Genomic DNA, 22,173 nt, shown 5'->3' with positions numbered 1-22,173 from the left:
GAGAGCCCTAAAAGTCCATTTAGCATGCTGCAAAGCCGGACCCATATTTAGAACAGAGCTTGTTGCCTCCGACGAATATCCAATTGGCACACATGCTGCAAATTAACAAAAAGAAGAAAGCCTTATTTTCCAATAAACTCTCTTCTGTGCTGATGCTCTGAAATTTGCCAAGAGATTTTTTTATGTTGAAGAGAAAGGGGTTTCTTTGTTGTACACAGGAAACTGGGAGAACCGCCTCTTGGCCATGAACCTCTTGGTGTTAGATGCTTGGCAGTTCAGTATTTCACAAAAGACATCATGAGATGATGTTGATTTAAATTTGCAGCTCGGCAAAGCTGATTTTTCAGGGAGCTTGTGTTTCTAGGGAAACAGCTACTGTAAAAGTCATTAGAAATGGAGGGCAGCACAACTTCCTCAGAACAAGCTCTGCACACTCATTCCCTGACAGTGATTGAAACGTTGAAGGAAGGAGATAACAAGATGAAAGCAGTAGCGTGATGACCCTTATTAGACCATCTTCCTCCCTTTCTCCCCCCCCCCCCCCCCCCCCCCCCCCAGCAAGGAGCATGAATCCTTCTGTCCAGAGTCGGACACACAAGCTCACACTAGGGGTTGTTTATTTATGTTAGTATTTGGAAATGAGATGGTGATTAAAATGTAGTTAGTGGGTGCAAGATATTTGTGGAGAACAAATTAAAGAACAAGTTGTTTTGAAGTATTGTTAAACTCTGTTTTTATCACTGCTTGTGACAGCTTGAGTCTCTCGTACACATCTGGTAGATTAAGAGGCAGTTTGTTTTCATGCTTCACAGGAAGAATTTACTTTGGGTTGTTTTGGTTAATGTAGTTAAATGGTGTAAAAAAACAGCAGGAATCCAACCAGTGTAAAGTACTCACATTTAAAAGAGATGTAGCGGTAAAATATAAAATTGTGCAAATGCTCATAGTGGTATAAAACTTCAAATTGTTATCGAATGTTACAGTCAAAATGCCTTTCGAGCTTTGTATGCATGTCATTATTACAAACCATAGATCCTAAAATCATCCAGACTCAGCAAAGGTGGAAAGATGCTCAAAATCATGAAGTAGCTTGACAGATTGAACTGAGTGAAATATTAAGAGTCAAGAACCAGAGGTTACTGATTTGAGGTGAATGAGAAAAAGAATCAAAGATGACATGAGGAAAAATTAATTTGCATGTGGTTAGGATAAGGAATATGCTGTCTGAGGCCTTGACAGATGAAGATTCAATCATGGCTTTAAAAACAGAATCAGATAATTATCTGAAGAGAATAAAAAATTGTGCGCTATGGAGAAATATCAGTGAAGTGAACCCAGCTGAGTTGCTTTCGCACAGAACCAGAACAGGCTCAACAGGCTGAATAATGGCCATCTGTGCTGTAAATATTCTATGAATTGACTACAAACTGTATTATGTGTTTATTTTTATAATGCAACCTCACTATTGCAAATACTTGGAATTGCTTATGATTGAACCTTGCTATGACTACACTTATTACCTGGAGTTCTAGTGCAATAAACATGTACGGAACCTTAGTTAGACCACATGTAATTCTAGTATCTGCATTATCAAAAGCATATAGATAACTGGAGAAGGTAAAAATAAGATTATAAGAAATAATGAACTTCACAAGGATGATGCCAACACGTAGAGGAAAGTAATATGTTTCGTAAAAGGCTGAACAGTTGGAGTCACTTTGTTTCTGCAGAAGAGTTTGAGAAGTCCCCTGATTGAGGTTTATGTCTATGAATGTGTTTGATGAGGTAGACGTAGGGGGAAAAAAGTTCCTGTTTCATAGGGGGTCCAAATCCAGAGGACAAAAATATCAACATCATCGTTACTGAAATCCAATCGGGAATTTTGGAGAAATGCCTTTCCCTTACAAGAGATAACAACATAGAATCATCCACCGCAAGAATCAGTTAAGCAGGTGAGAAGATGAATTTAAAGGAAACCAGATAAATATATGAAGGTGAAAGGAGCAGAAGGATATCCTGACAGGCGTGGATAAAGTCCGGGTGGAGGAGGGTTATGATGAGCATATCTGCTCGGCGAGGATAGTTAGACTGAATGACCTGTTTCGATGCATGAACCTCTGTCTGCATTTGGTATGACTGTTCTTCAGAGAGCTAACATTCTGAGTCTGACTGACTGGTATGACTTTTTCAGTGTTCTGAAGAAGAATCACACTTGACCTGAAACACTAATTCTCATTCTCTCTCCACAGATGCTGCCGAACTGGCTGAATTTCTTGAGCAATCTCTGTGTTTGTTTCATATTTCCAGCATCACGTTTTCTTTTTGTCTATGTGTTACTTCACTGATCCAAATTAAAAACTGCAGCATCCTCATCTCAATCCACTTGACCTTGCTGACTTCTACATTTCTCGGGCCACGTTTCATCTCCTGTTTGTTGTTTAAAATAAAAGTAGCATTTACGCTAAATATTGTGAATTGGGCAGTTTTGTCAGCAGTAATGGTGGGTGCTGCATTCTGATATAAAGCGCAGAGATCTCTTCACTGCTTGTGGGTTTTCAGTGTTGTGTGCAGTTGCATGTGGAAATGATTAACACATAATGTAGTGTAATAAACACTATTCTTATCCTGTGGCTTCTCAAGCACTACAGTTAAAGATCCGTGAGAGACTAAAGTGTTTGTGTGGTGCAGGGGCCACCTATGCTGAAGTATCTACTTCAGCTGGTGGTGTTCAGTTACGAATTAGACTGAAACCATTTTATGTTTTACAGTCAACCTCTCTATTTCCTTTGACCTCTCAGGAGTGTATGTGGAGGAATGCCATGAGTGGAAAGGTCATCATGTGTTTCCCCACACAATGTTTGATCATTCAAAAATGTTATGGAAAGAAATACTAATATCTTCTACCCATTTTACAAAATACAATAAATCGACTTCTGGGGTAAGAAACTTCAATAGGCAGATTTATTTATTTATGTAACGAAATGGAATAAAAATACTACCTATTTGTGGTTTAGTTACGCAATGTTTAGCTCATAATGAGCAGTTGAATGGAACTGTCTAATCAGTGGGGACTGCTGCATCCAAGTCATAATGTACTTGATCTAAGTACGGTCTTATTACTTTTTCACTGCAGAATTATGCTGAAAATTGGTTTAGAATTAAGCTTAATTTACAATCAGGTAACAGATTTCAGTCTGGGCTCATAACATTAACTATGTTTTCTCTCCACAGAAGCTGCTTGATCTGCTGTGTTTCACCAGCACACTCTGTTTTTGTAATATATTTACGTTCCTCCTCATACACTGATCTAATACCTGGCTCTGGTTTACATTTATCTCATCTTTATATTTCTTTACTTTATATTTCTTGTGACTTTTTATATTGCAAACACAAAGAAACAAAAATTAGCCTTCATACTATAACCCTGCGATATTCTAGAGCACATTTGCACTAATCAATTACTTTTGAAGCGTAAATAATGTTGTCATGAAGGAAATGCAGCAGCTAATTTGCACGGGACAATGTTCTCCAAGCAGTAATAAAAGAATGACCAACATCATTTCTTGATAACAAAGTGTGGAGCTAGATGAACGCAGCAGGCCAAGCAGCATTTTAGGAGCACAAAAGCTGACATTTCAGGCCTAGACCCTTCATCAGAATGACCCTTCTGATGAAGGGTCTTGGCCTGAAATGTCAGCTTTTGTGCTCCTGAGATGCTGCTTGGCCTGCTGTGTTCATCCAGCTTCACACTTTGTTATCTCGTATTCTCCAGTATCTGCAGCTCCCATTATCTCTGATCATTTCTTGATATTCAGAAAGGAATAACAGTTGGCCTCAATGCTGGAGAGAAACTTCCGAACCCTTCCTCAAATAAAGCCATAGGATATTTTGTGTCTACCTGAGAGGACAAATTGGACATCACTTTAATGTCTCATCATGTAAGAAACCAACAGTAAAGCATGCTAGATAATAAAATGTGAGGCTGGATGAACACAGCAGGCCAAGCAGCATCTCAGGAGCACAAAAGCTGACGTTTCGGGCCTAGACCCTTCATCAGAGAGGGGGATGGGGAGAGGAAACTGGAATAAATAGGGAGAGAGGGGGAGGCAGACCGAAGATGGAGAATAAAGAAGATAGGTAGAGAGAGTATAGGTGGGGAGGTAGGGAGGGGATAGGTCAGTCCAGGGAAGACGGACAGGTCAAGGAGGTGGGATGAGGTTAGTAGGTAGATGGCGGTGTGGCTTGGGGTGGGAGGAAGGGATGGGTGAGAGGAAGAACCGGTTAGGGAGGCAGAGACAGGTTGGACTGGTTTTGGGATGCAGTGGGTGGGGGGGGGAAGAGCTGGGCTGGTTGTGTGGTGCAGTGGGGGGAGGGGACGAACTGGGCTGGTTTAGGGATGCAGTAGGGGAAGGGGAGATTTTGAAACTGGTGAAGTCCACATTGATACCATATGGCTGCAGGGTTCCCAGGCGGAATATGAGTTGCTGTTCCTGCAACCTTCGGGTGGCATCATTGTGGCAGTGCAGGAGGCCCATGATGGACATGTCATCTAGAGAATGGGAGGGGGAGTGGAAATGGTTTGCGACTGGGAGGTGCAGTTGTTTGTTGCGAACTGAGCGGAGGTGTTCTGCAAAGCGGTCCCCAAGCCTCCGCTTGGTTTCCCCAATGTAGAGGAAGCCGCACCGGGTACAGTGGATGCAGTATACCACATTGGCAGATGTGCAGGTGAACCTCTGCTTAATGTGGAATGTCATCTTGGGGCCTGGGATAGGGGTGAGGGAAGAGGTGTGGGGGCAAGTGTAGCATTTCCTGCGGTTGCAGGGGAAGGTGCCGGGTGTGGTGGGGTTGGAGGGCAGTGTGGAGCGAACAAGGGAGTCACGGAGAGAGTGGTCTCTCCGGAAAGCAGACAGGGGTGGGGATGGAAAAATGTCTTGGGTGGTGGGGTCGGGTTGTAAATGGCGGAAGTGTCAGAGGATGATGCGTTGTATCCGGAGGTTGGTAGGGTGGTGGTAAAGCATGCTGTCAGTTTTCCACCAAGTATTGACTGCTGCAAACTCAATGAACTATCTTTTAAGTATTGTTTGAATTATTGTGTACTGATTTTTATGGGGGGGGTGGGTTTTGGGAGTGGGGATCAGCAGTGCACACCTGGCAGCACATAATGACTTTTATTTTTGACCAAATAGGAATTTTCTTCTATGATTGTTTGCTCAATTACATCTGGTAAAACAAACAAGCATCTGGATTTTATCTTGTAGCTGAAACATGAAGTAAATAATAAATATTGTTTTGTATCCGACTGATTATGCAAATTCCAGAAGCAAAAATTGATGTCTTTCGCCGTGCAGAAAGTTTGATTAATCTCTTTGCGGTAAATTGATGGTGTATGTTTATCATAAAATTTGAGCAGCATTATTCCAGAAAATGATGACTCAACCCAAGTATGCTTTTTGTATCCAATGCATTGAGGGCTTTTGTAGCACAGTGGTCTTGTCCATAACTCTGAGCCAGGGGGCCTAGGTTCAAGTCCCACCTGCTCCAGAAGTGATCAGAGATAATCAGAACTGCAGATGCTGGAGAATCCGAGATAAGATGCTCCAGAAGTGTGTCGTTATCATCCCTGAACACGTCGAATGTAAAATGCCTTTAATATCCAGTGCTAGCATAACAATGTAGAAATGGACAACCATAACCTATTGATTCAGTGATTACTCACATCTCGCTCAACTTTGTTCTTTATATTTGCACATGAACATTTAATTGACACTTTGCAATATGAATTTACAAGATTTTAATCAAAGTAGTGCTGAAATATCTCCTCTACATTGAAAAATATGGAAACATTTATTGAACAAAGAACATATCTTTAAACAAAAACAGAAATTGCTGGAAAATCTTAGCAGGTTTGAGCAGAACTTGTTCTGAAGAAAGGGCACTGGACCTGAAATGTTAACTCTGTTTTCTGTTCACAGATGTTCCAAACCTGCAGATTTTTTTCCAGCAATTTCAATTTTTCGTTCTGATTTCCAGCATCTGTGGTTCTTTTGGTTTTATTTTAAACATACCTTTAAACACTTCTTCTGTTATGTGGGCACCAAGCTGCTACTTGCAGCTGGGTCACTTATGTTCTTTGAAGGTTTTACTAAAATCGCAAAGTAATTTCAAAAGTTAATCAATCACTCATGGATTACCAATGGGTCAAAGCCAAGAGTAAACTTCAAATGCAAAAGAGATTATAGCATGTTAAACTTGAGACTCCCAAGACTGCAATCTCAGAATTCTATTGTGAATCAGCTTAGCTAAAAGGAATGTAAATGTTTCAGATAATATTTCTTTATTTTCTTTGCACCTGATGCTGCTTTCCTTGACTGCACTTGTACCAGATTCACTCGTGGTCACATCAGTGGCAGCATAAACATTCCATACAGTTCTGCCTTTAGCCCGGATGGTGAGCTGATCCAGTGTGCCTCCACCAGCTTGTTGCAGAGTTTTAAGGGACGCGTTGTTGTCATTGTGGGGAACATCGTCAGGCATGCAGCTGATGTAAGTTACTATCCTGTCGAAACACCTCTCACCGTGCCTGTGCTTTTACTGCAGTTTCAAATCCTTGCTGAGGGAAAGGCTTACAAAACGAAATAGGCTCTGAAAAGGAAACAGACAGGTGATTACCTCAGTACAGAAGCTGAAACTGAGGCCTTCTAAGAGGTTTGGATTTTGATGGGATAATGACAATAACATGTGCTTCAGGAAGCCCTATGTGAATGATTAATGAGCTTCCCACCCTCACCACCTCAGCATCCTGAATGGGACACCTGCAGCTTCCTGGAATCATTAACCCTTCAACTCCAACTCCAGATAGGTTTTCCCAATGCACACATTCATACTTCCAAAAAGCAGCAGCAAAATATGTGTTTTGTTCATTTAAAATGTGCCATGCAATTGAATGAAAACTGCATGGAATCTTGGGCGCAGTAATTTTATTGTACTCTTGGAACTAACTTAGCAATCTGACCGTTACCATTAGTGAGCCCTAGAATACAACTTTGCTGCTGTATGCCATGTCAATGCTAGATTATCATGCACAGTTGGAGTTAGTGCTGTATCTGAGATTCGCTGAGGCCATAAGCTGTACTCGTCTTGCGCAAGATCCATATGCAAGTCCCACAAGCTGCCTAGATTTGAGATTCAAAAGGCCGTCAGCAGCTCCAAAGTAAATTCTCTGGATTGCACAGGACAGTGGCTATGAAGTTGTAGTATTGGTGAATGTAGCAGGCTTAAATCTTGTTTTTGGGTGCTGACTGTAGAAGACTTGCATGTCGGGAGCCAGAAGCACAAACCTAGCAATCTTTTCCCTTTTTTCCTGTGACGCAAGGGACATTATTTGTTGTCCATCCCTAATTATCCTTGAACAGAGTAGCTTGCCAGGCCATTTCAAATAGCAGTTAAGGGCAAATCACATTGCTGTGGGTCTGTAGTCACATGTAGATTACACCGCAGAAGGACAACAGATTTACCTCTCTAAAGAATATTAGTAAACCATATTGGTTTTATGACAATCGGTAATTTCATATGCATCACTAAGAAAACTAACTTTAAATTCAGGACTTAGGAGCTGTTAAATTTGAGCCCATGTCCCCAGAGCAAAAGCCTATAGCCTGAGCCTCTGGATTATTTGTCTAGTGAAATTACCACTATAGCCACCATCCTCCCACCTCATTTAATCCAATTAAATAAACCAACAAAGTATGTAAGGTTTGCAAGGGACCTAACTCTGTGTAGCTAACATTTCAGTACAGTACCCCAGTAGGACTGCAAGGTCAGGGGCGCTGTCTAAGCCAGAAACCAGTGTGCATGCAAGAATTCTGGAGCAGTACTTGAGGGAAAGCAGAATAATTTTCGTACTTCAGGACAACATTGGTCCCTTGATCCAACATTTACAAAACATGTTAATTGCCCATTTTCTCTCATCTGCTTTTTCGGGGATGTTTCTGTGCCTTGACTACTGCGTTTGGCTCCACGGTAGTAGTCACTGTGTAATTCCCTGGGGACATAAGGCACTTTCAGTTAAATGATGGCAGAACAGAGGGCTTTATAAATGTTATTTCTGAACTTTCAAGTGGATTGTGTCAAGAGACACTTTTTAAAAAGTGCACAGGAAATACTTTTTAAATTCTATATGTGGTTAATTTGAAAGCTTGGATAGTACTGAGATTACCTACCAGTGCTCTCCAATCACTTGTACATTAACTGTGGGGAGAGAAGCACTCTGCATGTGTTCAGCCTCCGGTTACTAAGGCTGAAGCTTTGGAGTTCCAAACAGATATGCCTGACTAGAAATTATGCTGCTGCTTCCTGTCTCCCAACAATAACTGCAGTTACTGATGGACGATTGTCATGTTCAGATGAAAGCTAAATAATCCCATCTTTAAACAAAAACTTTTTTTCTTTTCAATAAATTGCCAGTTGCTGAATAAATTTGGGAAGTTCAGTTTTGTGAGGTGAGGCGAGCTTTACCTTTTTAAACAATCTGTCTATCCCGGGCTGAAATGGTGTTAGAAAATAATTGTGGATATCGGGCACAATACTGTTGGGGTTTTGGGGTCTCGCCTGCCAGCAAGTGTTGCAGGTTGCTTCTGTCTGGGAGTGCTCACCAAGTCACAAGACGGTCCAGCAGCATCAAGACCACTTGTCAGCCTTACCTTGAAATCAAGATAGTTTGGGGGGGCGGGGGGAGCAGTGTGCCAGTGGTGGTGGAGGAGGTCTCGCCTACTGAGAGCTGCTGGCTAATTCAAGGCTGGCAACTTAGCATTGTCACTGTAGAGGCCATAACTGCTTTTTGAAGAACAATCGAGTGGTCAGCAGTGAAGGCAGAGCTGTTGGGTTTAAGGGATCAGTGTTGCCCTGGGCTAGGAGAACTATTCTGCCATTCAAGTGCTGCTACAGGGATTTTGCATCTACACAAATCATAGCCCTCCTGATGTCCAGTCCTTGAAGCAGGCATTGGAACAAGATGACAGGTCTCTTGGCAGCCACACTCATACTAAAGCTGGGATGGGACCCTTAATTGGTCATGAATTGGCCACTCAAGGGCCTGAATGGGTGGCAGAACAGGGAGGTTGGCGGATCTTCCTGTCCGGAAATTAATTCCAGCATAGTTAGGAAGGTGACAAGACTTAGGTACACCAGTGTTCTGCCAATTATGTGCCTGTCCCAACAAAGCTCACCAGGATTTGAGATCAGAAAATTCCCCACCCCGCTCAGCATTATTTTAGCATGGGATAAATTCACAGACATAACTACTGTTATGGAGAGACTGAAGTATTAACTAAAATTTCATGCTGTAAAAGAACGCTATAAAGTTAGGATTAAACTATAATCTTGTTCTAAAATTTTTAAAATGCATTACTTTGAGTATCCCAAATTTAAACAGGTTACTTGCAAACATTTAATGAGTATTTTCAATGGTTTATAATTAAGTGTCAAAAGGCACTGCTTATTTGACAATATAGCAATGAAGACTTCTTATTTTCCTATATTGACAAAGGCTAGTGGGATATTTCATACTCCATCGTTTCAGTATTGTATGTACAGTTGCATAGTTAAGGGTTCAAATAGTTTAACATTGTCCCAGTAATTTGCTGTTTTCTTTAGTACAAGGAACCTGGCCAGCACTGCATTCACCATCTGGTTAATATGTCGAGTGTACACCTCCAAACTAAGGGAGCTAATATAACACTAATAGCCATGACAAAATACTGATGACCTGAGGTTCCAGATCTGGTTGTCCCTCCACCCTGAAATGCTAGCATATGTTAAACTTTGACCTAATGCTGTCTCTGGTGAGTGTTTGCATCATTCAGTGTCAGAGTTGTGTAAAACACTATGTTGGTTGCATCAATTAGTGACCTGGGTCCGTTTTCTTTTGTTCGTTAGTCAAACAATTTGGGACTACGTTTCTTCCCTAGCATCTGTCACCAGTGTTGCTAATAAAGGGAAGCCAGCGCTGCAAAAGTAGAAACGGCAAGTGGGCAGAGAATTGAAATCACAATTGCTAAAACTGTGTAAACTATGCAGGTTTCCCAAGAGTTGCACTGATTCAAGCCAGTCAGTGGGTCAGAAGGATACCAAAGGATACCAAGGATACCAAAGACTTTGTCAGCAACAACTTAATCAACTCCAGCAATGTGGAGAGAGAAAATATAAAGACCTGCTGCTCAACTGAAACTTCAGGAGGACAGGAATCTCATATTTCCCCAAAGTCTCTGAACAGCAGTAGTCTCTGACCTGAATTGAAACCGAAATTCCAGCTACAGGAGCCTGCTTTAAGCCCAGTCCAAAATGATTATGGAATAATTGCCTGCAAATTGCTTTAGCTAAGCCAGAATAAAGTTTAAAGATAATGGGAACTGCAGATGCTGGAGAATCCAAGACAACAAAATGTGAGGCTGGATGAACACAGCAGGCCAAGCAGCATCTCAGGAGCACAAAAGCTGACGTTTCGGGCCTAGACCCTTCATCAGAGAGGGGGATGGGGTGAGGGTTCTGGAATAAATAGGGAGAGAGGGGGAGGCGGACCGAAGATTGAGAGAAAAGAAGATAGGTGGAGAGGAGAGTATAGGTGGGGAGGGAAGGAGGGGATAGGTCAGTCCAGGGAAGACGGACAGGTCAAGGAGGCAGGATGGGGTTAGTAGGTAGGAAATGGAGGTGCGGCTTGGGGTGGGAGGAAGGGATGGGTGAGAGGAAAAACAGGTTAGGGAAACAGAGACAGGTTGGACTGGTTTTGGGATGCAGTGGGTGGAGGGGAAGAGCTGGGCTGGTTGTGTGGTGCAGTGTGGGGAGGGGGCGAACTGGGCTGGTTTAGGGATGCGGTGGAGGAAGGGGAGATTTTGAAGCTGGTGAAGTCCACATTGATACCATTAGGCTGCAGGGTTCCCAAGCGGAATATGAGTTGCTGTTCCTGCAACCTTCGGGTGGCACCATTGTGGCACTGCAGGAGGCCCATGATGGACATGTCATCTAAAGAATGGGAGGGGGAGTGGAAATGGTTTGCGACTGGGAGGTGCAGTTGTTTGTTGCGAACCGAGTGGAGGTGTTCTGCAAAGCGGTCCCCAAGCCTCCGCTTGGTTTCCCCAATGTAGAGGAAGCCGCACCGGGTACAGTGGATGCAGTATACCACATTGGCAGATGTGCAGGTGAACCTCTGCTTAAAGTGGAATGTCATCTTGGGGCCTGGGATAGGGGTGAGGGAGGTGGTGTGGGGGCAAGTGTAGCATTTCCTGCGGTTGCAGGGGAAGGTGCCGGGTGTGGTGGGGTTGGAGGGCAGTGTGGAGCGAACAAGGGAGTCACAGAGAGAGTGGTCTCTCCGGAAAGCAGACAGGGGTGGGGATGGAAAAATGTCTTGGGTGGTGGGGTCGGATTGTAGATGGCAGAAGTGTCGGAGGATGATGCGTTGTATCCGGAGGTTGGTAGGGTGGTGTGTGAGAACGAGGGGGATCCTCTTTGGGCGGTTGTGGCGGGGGCGGGGTGTGAGGGATGTGTTGCGGGAAATACGGGAGACGCGGTCAAGGGCATTCTCGACCACTGTGGGGGGAAAGTTGCGGTCCTTGAAGAACTTGGACATCTGGGATGTGCGGGAGTGGAATGTCTTATCGTGGGAGCAGATGCGGCGGAGGCAGAGGATTTGGGAATAGGGGATGGAATTTTTGCAGGAGGGTGGGTGGGAGGAGGTGTATTCTAGGTAGCTGTGGGAGTCGGTGGGCTTGAAATGGACATCAGTTACAAGCTGGTTGCCTGCGATGGAGACTGAGCGGTCCAGGAAGGTGAGGGATGTGCTGGAGATGGCCCAGGTGAACTGAAGGTTGGGGTGGAAGGTGTTGGTGAAGTGGATGAACTGTTCGAGCTCCGCTGGGGAGCAAGAGGCGGCGCCGATACAGTCATCAATGTACCGGAGGAAGAGGTGGGGTTTCGGGCCTGTGTAGGTGCGGAAAAGGGACTGCTCCACGTAACCTACAAAGAGGCAGGCATGGCTGGGGCCCATGCGGGTACCCATGGCCACCCCCTTAGTCTGTAGGAAGTGGGACTGCACCTCCCAGTCGCAAACCATTTCCACTCCCCCTCCCATTCTTTAGATGACATGTCCATCATGGGCCTCCTGCAGTGCCACAATGATGCCACGCAAAGGTTGCAGGAACAGCAACTCATATTCCGCTTGGGAACCCTGCAGCCTAATGGTATCAATGTGGACTTCACCAGCTTCAAAATCTCCCCTTCCCCCACCACATCCCTAAACCAGCCCAGCTCTTGCCCTCCACCCACTGCATCCCAAAACCAGTCCAACCTGGCTCTGCCTCCCTAACTTGTTTTTCCTCTCACCCATCCCTTCCTCCCACCCCAAGCCGCACCCCCATCTCCTACCTACTAACCTCATCCCACCTCCTTGACCTGTCCGTCTTCCCTGGACTGACCTATCCCCTCCCTCCCTCCCCACCTAAACTCTCTCCACCTGTCGTCTTTTCTCTCCATCTTCGGTCCGCCTCCCCCTCTCTCCCTATTTATTCCAGAACCCTCACCCCATCCCCCTCTCTGATGAAGGGTCTAGGCCCAAAGCGTCAGCTTTTGTGCTTCTGAGATGCTGCTTGGCCTGCTGTGTTCATCCAGCCTCACATTTTGATGTCTTAAAGTTTAAAGATGGCAACTTCAAAGTAAGATAGAAAGTTTTGTATACCTTCCATGATGTTATTTGCAATCCCAACCTCTTCTGTCATGTCCCTGCCATATCCATTTTTCTTTAAGAACCCCACCCCCTTTATCATCGGGACTCTGGGTCATGTCTCAATGCCCTGCTCCCTGTTCTGCCCCTCAGAATATGGCATTACCTTTCCACAAATCCATTGGAGTATAGCATGGATACATAAACAGTTTTTGTTGTAAATGTGACCACCGGAAATTATACTGAAAAGTTTACTGTGCACGGAATAAGATTTTTAACGTGTTAAGAAAATAAGAGCTTGTATTTCAACTTGACGTATTAGACTGTACAAGATTTTTAAAGGACTTGACAGGGTGGATGTTTGAGGCAGGATACTCTATGTAGAGGGTAGAGGGTTTTTTCTGTTGATGGGAGAAGCAAGGACCAGAGAGCATAATCTCCAAGTAAGGGGTGATACATTTAAAACAGAGATAAGGAGGAATATATTTTTGTGATGGTGGTGAATCTGTGGAATTCTTTTCTACCGAGGACTGTCAAGGGTAGGACATCAAGTATGTTCAAGGCTGAGATAGATCATTAAAGGAATAAGGAGTTATGGGGAAAAGGCAGGAGAGTGGAGTTGACCATTGCCAGATGAGCCACTATTTTATTTGGTAATGGAGCAAACTCGATGAGCTGAATTGCCCACTTCTGCTCCCATGTCTTATAGTTTAAATGTTGAAGCAAATGTTCATTGAATGGGCAGAAATGCTCAGCGAGTCAAACAGCAGCTGTGTAGAGAGAAACAGAATGACTGCATCAGGTTGATGAACTGTTTTCAGAAAATATTGCATGGGGTAGGAGCAGTTTATGCACCTCTTTTTGTGTGTGATTGGTCATTCTCTTTACTCTTGCTCCTTTTCCTTCTGTTTTTGCCCCCTCTCTCTTCCATTCCTGAAGGGATTGACACCTTTCGGCGGAATGTTCTGCAGATGTTCTGGACACCTTTTTACTCTCTCCCTCGATCATTGTTGCTGGCAGTATGCTCCCACAAGATTCATTCCTGTCTGCATGTACCAGTTTCCATCACTGATCACCAGTCAGTGATAATGGGTAATATCAAAAGCCTACATTTATATAGCACTACTAACAGAATAACATGGCACAAACCACTTTACAAGATTGTTTAAAACAATATGTGACACTAAGCAGTGTAGGAAACTTAGGTCAGATTACCATAGGTTTGATCAAAGAGGTGGGTATTAAAGACAGTCTTAAGGGAAGAAAGCAAGTTGGAGAGACTGAGCAAAGTTGGCAGACTATCCCAGAACACTGAGGACATGGTTGCCAATGGTGGAGCAATTTAAATTGGGAGTACTCAATAGACGGGAACAGGAGAAATAGCCCTGATATCTCTTCGGCTTGTGGGTCTGGTGGAGTTTACCGAGACACACAAGACTACAGCAGGACCTGCAAACAAGCCCAAGAACTTTTAAAATTGAGATATTGCTTGCTCAGGAGCCTGGAAAGGTCAGCAAACACAGGAGTGAAAGATGAATGAAATTTGGAATGAGGTAATGCACGTAAACTTGGACACAAGTACTTTTCCTTTCTAAGAGCTGCAAAGTGGCTGCAGTTCCTCTGACACTCCCCTGCAAACTAACAGCAAATATATTGACTGATTCCAAAAACCATTTTGTGAAATTGATGTGAAGAAATGACTCCGGGTATGAAGAAATACTGGAAACTTCCTGACATGCCTTTTGAGTTGATTTGTGGTGAATTCTGAGTGCAGTATGTGGGAACTGGGCAATAGCATGGACCTGTACTTCCTCGGGTGCAAAAAAAAGACAGATGAAGCCTTAATGACTACTTTTAGTCAAAAACATAAACAGCTTAACCATCCATTTAGAATCGCACATGTCAGATGTAAGAAAATGTTCCAAAGCAATTTTGTTGGAATCTCAAAGCTTCTTCAATTGAAAGATTAAGTCAAAGCAGATCAGACACCTCTTTCTTTCGTTTTACCCTGGAGGCAAAAAAAGAGAATGAGGATGAGCAATACGTAGAGTTCGCTGTAAAGTGTTGCTTCAGGCCCAAAGCATTACTACAAGAAAGTAAGTAAATGATGCCCAGGGAGTGTTTCTACTCCTAAAGGTGTCTGAGAGCACTGCAGTTACACTTTTTTTTCAGTGGAGCATTGACCTTATGGTTGGTTAATCTTAAACTCTGTTGCAGTAATTGTGCAACGCTTAACTCTTAAATTTCTCAAGCTGAAGTTTTGTCCTTGAATGTAACACAGAGGTTAGAGCCTAAAATGTCTCCAATGTCGTGCTATTCTTGCTGATGTCAAGTGAAGCCCACAAGCCTTCTCCCAGTTTATTAGAATATGCCCAAACTTAAAATGAGCAGAAATCAACAGAATTGAGGTGAACAGAAATGTCGAACCCTGATTCTGCGGTGCGTATTTGTGTCTTAAATCTTCAGCTTCAACTCATTGAATCATTGTAGACACGGGCAGGCACAACATTTTGGGAACCTTTAATCAGGGAAGCTTTTCAGTTTTCAGAAATAACAAGGTGTAGAGCTGAATGAACACAGCAGGCCAAGCAGCATCAGAGGAGTAGGAAGGCTGATGTTTTGGGCCTAGACCCTTCTTCAGAAAGTTTTTCTGATAAAGGGCCTAGGCCCAAAACGTCAGCCTTCCTACTCCTCTGATGCTGCTTGGCCTGCTGTGTTCATCCAGCTCTACACCTTGTTATCTCAGATTCTTCAGCATCTGCAGTTCTCACTAACTCTGAAACCTTCCCAGTTTTCAGTGTGGTTTATCCATACACCCTGCAAGTGGACTTGAAAGAAACCAAAATTAACGAGTAAGCCACGGGAGGACTTGTTTCCTGGAAATGCTTTAAAAAAAGATGGCTAAGAAAGAAACAGAAAATTGCTCAGTCCAAAGAATTGCAATATCGAGGACGCTGACCCCTTCATCTCCAAACCTACTGACCCTGTTCAAAGTCAGATATTTGTGAGTCAGACGTGACCAGTGTTGTGGGTGGGGATTTGCTTGGGCAGAGGGTTCAAGAAACACAGGTAAGCTTGAAGGAAGTTGTATTTGTACTGGTTAGTTACTTGCATGCCAAATCCCGTATTCTTATGAACTGGTCCCTGAGTTGTGTTCAGATTACCACCATCTTCGGCACAAATGTGCAGAAACACTAAACCTTACCAGGATTTGGTCTTGTCTATATTTCTAATGAAATTATCGGCTGCTTCCTCATTAACCTCCTGATGATTTGGCTGGGTAAAAGAAATGCAGCTTCATGTCCCATAGTGCAGCAGTTGAGAAAGGAAGTTTCACTTTGCTGGCCAATTGACAGGTACCAATCATTGAAGAAAAGTACATCAAGATGTTTGTGTGTAGTTTCCTTGAAGATAAGCAACAATCCCGTAGTGCAAGTGTAGATGATGCATCAGAAGCAACTAAGTAAAATTGTAAAATGAATGTACAAAGTAAGGATCAGGCTAGTTATTCCACTCTCCTTTATCAGTGTTTGGGCAGCTGCTGTTATTTCTTCTAGTCCTATGCATACTCTAACTTTTGAAATAGTTGTGCTTTGAGATTAATCCAATAGACTTTGAATTCTCTAACTTAGTCAGGGCAATACAAATAAATTGATTGTTTAATGACAAATTTGATTACCCTTGGCTTGGTATTTCATTACAATAGGCACTGGCTAGATGTGTAAGGTTGTTTCCCCTTGTGGGAGAGCCTCTGATCAAAGGCCATAATCCCAGAGTAAGGCGTTGCTCATTTAAGACAGAAATGAGAAAGAATTTCTTCTCTCAGAACCTAGTGAACCAGTGGAATTTTTTTAACCCAGAGAATTTTGTGGCTGGGTCATTGAGTATATTCGAGCCTGAGATAGATAGCTATTTATTCAGTAAGGCCATAAAAAGTAATGGGGAGAAGACAAGAAAGTAGAATTCAGGATCATAAGAGCCCTCGTGATCTCGATTCGTGGAGCAGACTTGATGGGCTGAACAACCTGCTTCGGCTCCTATGTCTCGTGATGTGTAATGAATCCACAGGTTCTGTATACTCAGCTGAGTCCTTCAGGTCCAGATTTTTTGTGCGTAAATCCTGAAAACCTATTTCCAGGTAAACGTGCCAATTCTTTTTGGAGTCAATGCTTTTGATTGTTACTCTTTGGTGCCATGTAACCATCAGGTATTAGGGAATTTCATAATTAGTTGACATTGCAAAATCCGTCTGGTTTCTGTAACCAGACTAAAATAACTACCTGTTTTGCTTGCCAAATGATCCAATTGACAAGATAACTGAAGCAGTATTGAAGTATAACTGTCCCTTCAGGACAAAAAGCCTTTTGAAGTCTTGGTGCCAGTAAAATAGTATACCTCTGTGATTCTGTATTGAGTATTTGAGAAAAAGCATCAACAAAATCGGAGCACAATCCTGCTTCCTGAAGCCAACGAGCATTACATAGAGCACATTAACCACGCAGAATTGATTTAAACATACAGTGAACCCCTGCAATAATGTTACAGCATTTTATATTTTCATGGGGTGTACCATTGACCTAGGGAAGATTTCTTTAATTGAAGGTTTGGCAAGAGCAACTCTGAAAAATCACTTGTTGCCAGATGCTTCAGCCAAGCTGCAGTGTCCACACTAAAAGAAGAATAATCATAATGTAATCGGTGAGAGTTTGATAAGAGGAATTCAGCGTTAATCACTGAGAGTTAGTTTCTTACTGAGAGTTAATCTGCGTCCAGAAAAGACATCTAAAATACGGTGTAACTAAGGTTTCCCAGTGAAGCCATTTCCAGGTGAGAGTGCAGGAATGCCCATATTGTGCCCATCTGCCACTGATGGTACCAAGGTTTATGGAGTCAGTGGATATCCTCTCTCTAATGAGGAGGTGATGGGTGTCTATCGGGTGGCTTAAAGAAGCAGCACCATAGACAAAGGCTCCCTTGGGCAGCAGGAGCCATGTCCTGAGGAAGCTCCCTTTTGAAGAACACCATATTTAATGAATTCAAGTGGTCCTCACTCTGGCCTGTGGTCAGGACTCCTGACTTCACCATGCACACTACTGCCAGTTTTGCATCAGATCCATCACCAAAATCTCGGGCATGGGCAATTCAAGCTGTTACATTACTGGCCTTGCTTGGGGTGGGTAGAGACTCCTCTGGATTCTGAGATATTTTGTCGGAATGCAGTGTGTTCCGATTCCCAGGCATGGTATCCTGCCCTTTTGACACAAGCTGCCCAAAACTACAGAAGGAGTGAGCCAGAAAGCCTGTACAGCCTGAGCCCCAAGCTCTCTAACCTATCTCTGTTTGAGTTTTCAATGTGACAGCCAATTGCAATAGAGAGACAGAACACCTTTAGCCATATGAAGTCACTGAGCATTTTAAAACAGTTAAAAATCTCACTTTTCATAATATATTTATGATTGAGACCCCCCCCAAATTGACAGTTAGTTAGTAACAGCTACAATACATTTGCAGATCTTTTAGGGCCATTTGTGACCTTGAAAGATGAGTAAATGCTTCCATTCAAAGTCTAATGATTGGAATTGTGTAAATGTTTGCAGCATGAAATTTCTCTCTCCAGCAATATAGTTTGAAGGCCTCAGAGAAAGATGCCTGTTTGGTGCACAGTCAGCAGCAAATGCTGATACATTTCCAAAATAAGTACTGTGCTGAGTGTATTCTTTCACTAGAAGACAAGCGATCCAAATGGAATCCTTCATCTCAGTGAGTATTCTCTGGGTAAACAAATGCTCAATTTGAACACAAGCGAATGTTCAGTATCAGAATCCTGTATGCTACTGTAATTATTCCAATGCATCCACGGTGCCCATAAAGAAATGGGTTCCATCTTTTCTAACTTGTGGGAAGTTTTAGATTTGTTAAATCCTTTGTTGCTTAAAACCTACTTGATATTGTGTAAGATAAAATGAAAGGTAATTTCTCTGTGAAGATCTTGCAAAGTGTGTTTGCAGGTCTTCCCTGGATCAAGACCCTTCGTCATTGAAAAGTGTGCTACATTCAGTGTAGCAAATTTCATCTCTCTGCTCAGTACTTTGTGCAGTAAACCCCCTTTCACATCTGCAGTACATTTGGGACTTTTATCTTTGATGTTGAGCAGATGCCATTGTTAGCCATTTGAGCGAGAAATTTTATAGAGTCATAAGCCAATTATTGAAAGCTTGTTTTCAGGCACAACCTCAAATATGTCCTGCATTAGGGGCTTTTATCTGACTGCAACGGGTGGGCTATGAGTTTGCATTGTGCTTGTCACTGCTCCCAAAAGAGAACAGATGAAAAACATAATTGTAAAAGATTTGACTGCGGTTCCGGATTTTAATAGGAAATTATTGACCCTAAAATTTCAGAAGTGACCTAGTATATTGTACGTAGGTTTGGAAGCTATTATCACATACCTGAGGGCCAGTAAGATTATGGTTTAGTAGAAAGGTCAATGTCAGTGCATTATGTAGTAAGACTCAGGATTGTCGTGAGTCTTGTTTAGACTGCTGTCTCATGCATCAACTGCATGCCACGAGTCTGTTGTGTTGGTTCCTGTTTAATGATAATAGTTCCCTATGCATCAGCCGCTGATTTAGTTGCAGCTTATTGGACTTTAATGATGTGCAAAATAGTTTATTAAATGTGATCACACCGCAGCATTGGTTAATTATTCTGGATGTGGGTGACAGTCGGCGATCTGGTGCCTGAATTGTATCTTCCAAAGGGGGCTTTTAAACAGAAACTAGAGGGCATGTAATTTCTCACCACCCAACCTGTACGCAAGTCCACTAAGTCCACCCTACTCCATAGGCCATACTCCCCAGTATCTTATTATGAGACATGGTGTTAAAATTTGTTTGACAGTCCACAGTGGGGTATTTTGCAATAACTTGTAACTTTTAACAGTATGATGTTAATGGTACTTGTGGATAAGTTGTTCATTTAATGTCAGTTTTCAGGGAAGGTCTGAGGCACACATTTGACTGCAACCACCGCCTCCATAATATAGTTCGTTAGTTCCAAAGGCTGGATGGCTGGTTCGCAATGCAGAGTGATGCCAATAGTCGGGGTTCAATTCCGGGATTGGTTGAGGTCCTTTTTCAAGTACTCTCCTTCTCTTCCCCTCACCTGAGGCACAGTGACCCTGCACCAAACATCTCTCTCTGTCTGCCACCCCTCTTCCTTATACCCTCGAATTATCAAGTCAAAATTCAGTGTGACTAAGGGGAAGAGTAGGCAGGAAGATGATGAACACAAAAGGACAAGTGGTCTGAGGTGCATTTGTTTTAATGCGAGAAGTGTAGTAGGTAAGGCAGATGAATTAGTACCTGGGAGTATGACGTTATTGCCATTACTGAGACTTGGTTGAGGGAAGGGCACGATTGGTAACTAAATGTCCCAGGATATAGATGCTTCAGGCAGGATAGAGAGGGAGGTAAAAGGGGTGAAGGAGTTGCATTACTGGTCATAAAGGATATCACAGCTGTGCTGAAGGAGGGCACTATGGAGGACTCGAGCAGTGAGGCAATATGGGCAGAGCTCAGAAATAGGAATGGTGTGGTTACAATGTTGGGGCTGTCCTACAGGCCTCCCAACAGCAAGCGTGGGATAGAGATACAAATGTGTAGACAGATTATGGAAAGATTTAAGAGCAACAGGGTGGTGGTGATGGGAGATTTTAACTTTCCCAACATTGACTGGGATTCACTTAGTGTTAGGGGTTTAGATGGAGCAGAATTTATAAGGAGCATCCAGGAGGGTTTTATAAAGCAGTATGTAAACAGCCCAAGTTGGGAAGGAATCTGCTGTTCTGGGCCTGGACCTGGTGTTGGAGAATGAACCCAACCAGGTGGTTGAAATTTCAGTAGGGGATTACTTTGGGAATAGTGATCACAATTCCGTAAGTTTTAGAACACTGATGGACAAAGACTAGAGTGGTCCTAAAGGAAGAGTGCTAAATTGGGGAAGGCCAACTATAGCAAAATTCAGTAGGAGCTGGGGAATGTGAATTGGGAGAAACTGTTTGAAAGTAATCCTTATTTGATACGTGAAAGGCTTTTAGAGAGAGGTTGATTAGAGTGCAGGACAGACATGACCCTGTAAAAATGAGGGTTAGAAAGGGCACGATTAGGGAACCATGGATGACAGATGAAATTGTGAGTCTAGCAAAGAGGAAAAAGGAAGCATACATGAGGTCGAGGTGACTGAAAACAGACAAAGCTTTGGAAGAATATCGGGAAGGTAGGACCAATCTGAAACAAGGAATTAAGAGGGCTAAAAGGGGTCATGAAATATCATTTTAGCAAACAGGCTAAGAAAATCCCAAAGTCTTTTATTTGTACGTCAGAAGCAAAAGGGTAACGAGAGAAAGGGTTGGCCCACTCCAGGACAAAGGAGGGAAGTTATGCGAGGAGTCAGAAAATGAGTGAGACTCTTATTGAGTATTTTGCTTCAGTATTCACCGAGGAGAGGGACATGACAGGTGTTGAGGTTAGGGATAGATGTTTGATTACTCTAGGTCAAGTCGACATAAGGAGGGGGCAAGTGTTGGGTATTCTAAAAGGCGTTTTAGTGGACAAGTCCCCAGGCCTGGATGGATCTATCCCAGGTTACTGAGGGAAGCGAGAGAGGAAATGGCTGGGTCCTTAACATATATCTTTGCAGGATCCTTGAGCACGGGTGAGATCCTGGAGGAATGGAGAATTGCTAATGTTGTCACCTTGTTTAAGAAGGGTAGCAAGGATATTCCAGGTAATTATAGACCGGTGAGCTTGACGACAGTGGTGGGGAAGCTGCTGGAGAAGACGCTGAGAGATAGGATCTATTTGCATTGGAAGAAAATGGGCTTATTAGTGATAGGTAGCATGGTTTTGTGCAGGGAAGGTCATGTCTTACCAACTTGATAGAATTCTTTGAGGAAGTGACAAAGTTGATAGTTGAGGGAAGGGCTGTAGATGTCATATATATGGACTTCAGTAAGGCATTTGATAAGGTTCCCCATGGTAGGCTGATGGAGAAAGTGAAGTTGCATGGTGTCCAGTGTGGACTAGCTAGATGGATAGAGAGTTGGCTGGGCAACAGGAGACAGAGTGTTGTAGTGGAAGTGATTTTCTCAAAATGGAGAACTGTGACCAGTGATGTTCCACAGGGATGGCAAGGTGTAGAGCTGGATGAACACAGCAGGCTAAGCAGCATCAGATGAGCATTAAGGCTGACATTTTGGGCCTAGACCCTTCTTCAGAATTTGGGACCACTGTTGCTTGTGATATACATAAACAATCTGGAGGAAGGTATAGATGGTCTGATTAGCAAGTTTGCAGGTGACACTAAGATTGGTGGAGTAGCAGAGAGTGAAGGAGATGTCGGAGAATGCAGCAGAATATAGATAGATTGGAGAGTTGGATGGAGGAATGGCAGGTGGAGTTCAA

The 22,173-nt window shown here is 43.2% G+C and overlaps 1 protein-coding gene across 5 annotated transcripts in view; it reads left to right on the top strand.

Moving 5' to 3' along the window:
- Positions 1–22,173, top strand: part of tbck (TBC1 domain containing kinase) — a 187,913-nt gene that overhangs the window by 148,665 nt on the left and 17,075 nt on the right. For all 5 annotated transcript variants that reach the window (XM_048541931.2, XM_048541957.2, XM_048541949.2 and 2 more), the window contains one exon: positions 6,384–6,543. In XM_048541931.2, coding sequence (XP_048397888.1) covers positions 6,384–6,543 — 160 coding nt within the window. The remainder of the gene's footprint in view (positions 1–6,383; positions 6,544–22,173) is intronic.

This window comes from Stegostoma tigrinum, chromosome 1, assembly GCF_030684315.1.
Source record: "Stegostoma tigrinum isolate sSteTig4 chromosome 1, sSteTig4.hap1, whole genome shotgun sequence".
NCBI classification, from domain to species: domain Eukaryota; kingdom Metazoa; phylum Chordata; class Chondrichthyes; order Orectolobiformes; family Stegostomatidae; genus Stegostoma; species Stegostoma tigrinum.
Note: the sequence above shows the minus strand (reverse complement) of the source record. Positions and strands in the feature narration are given on the sequence as shown.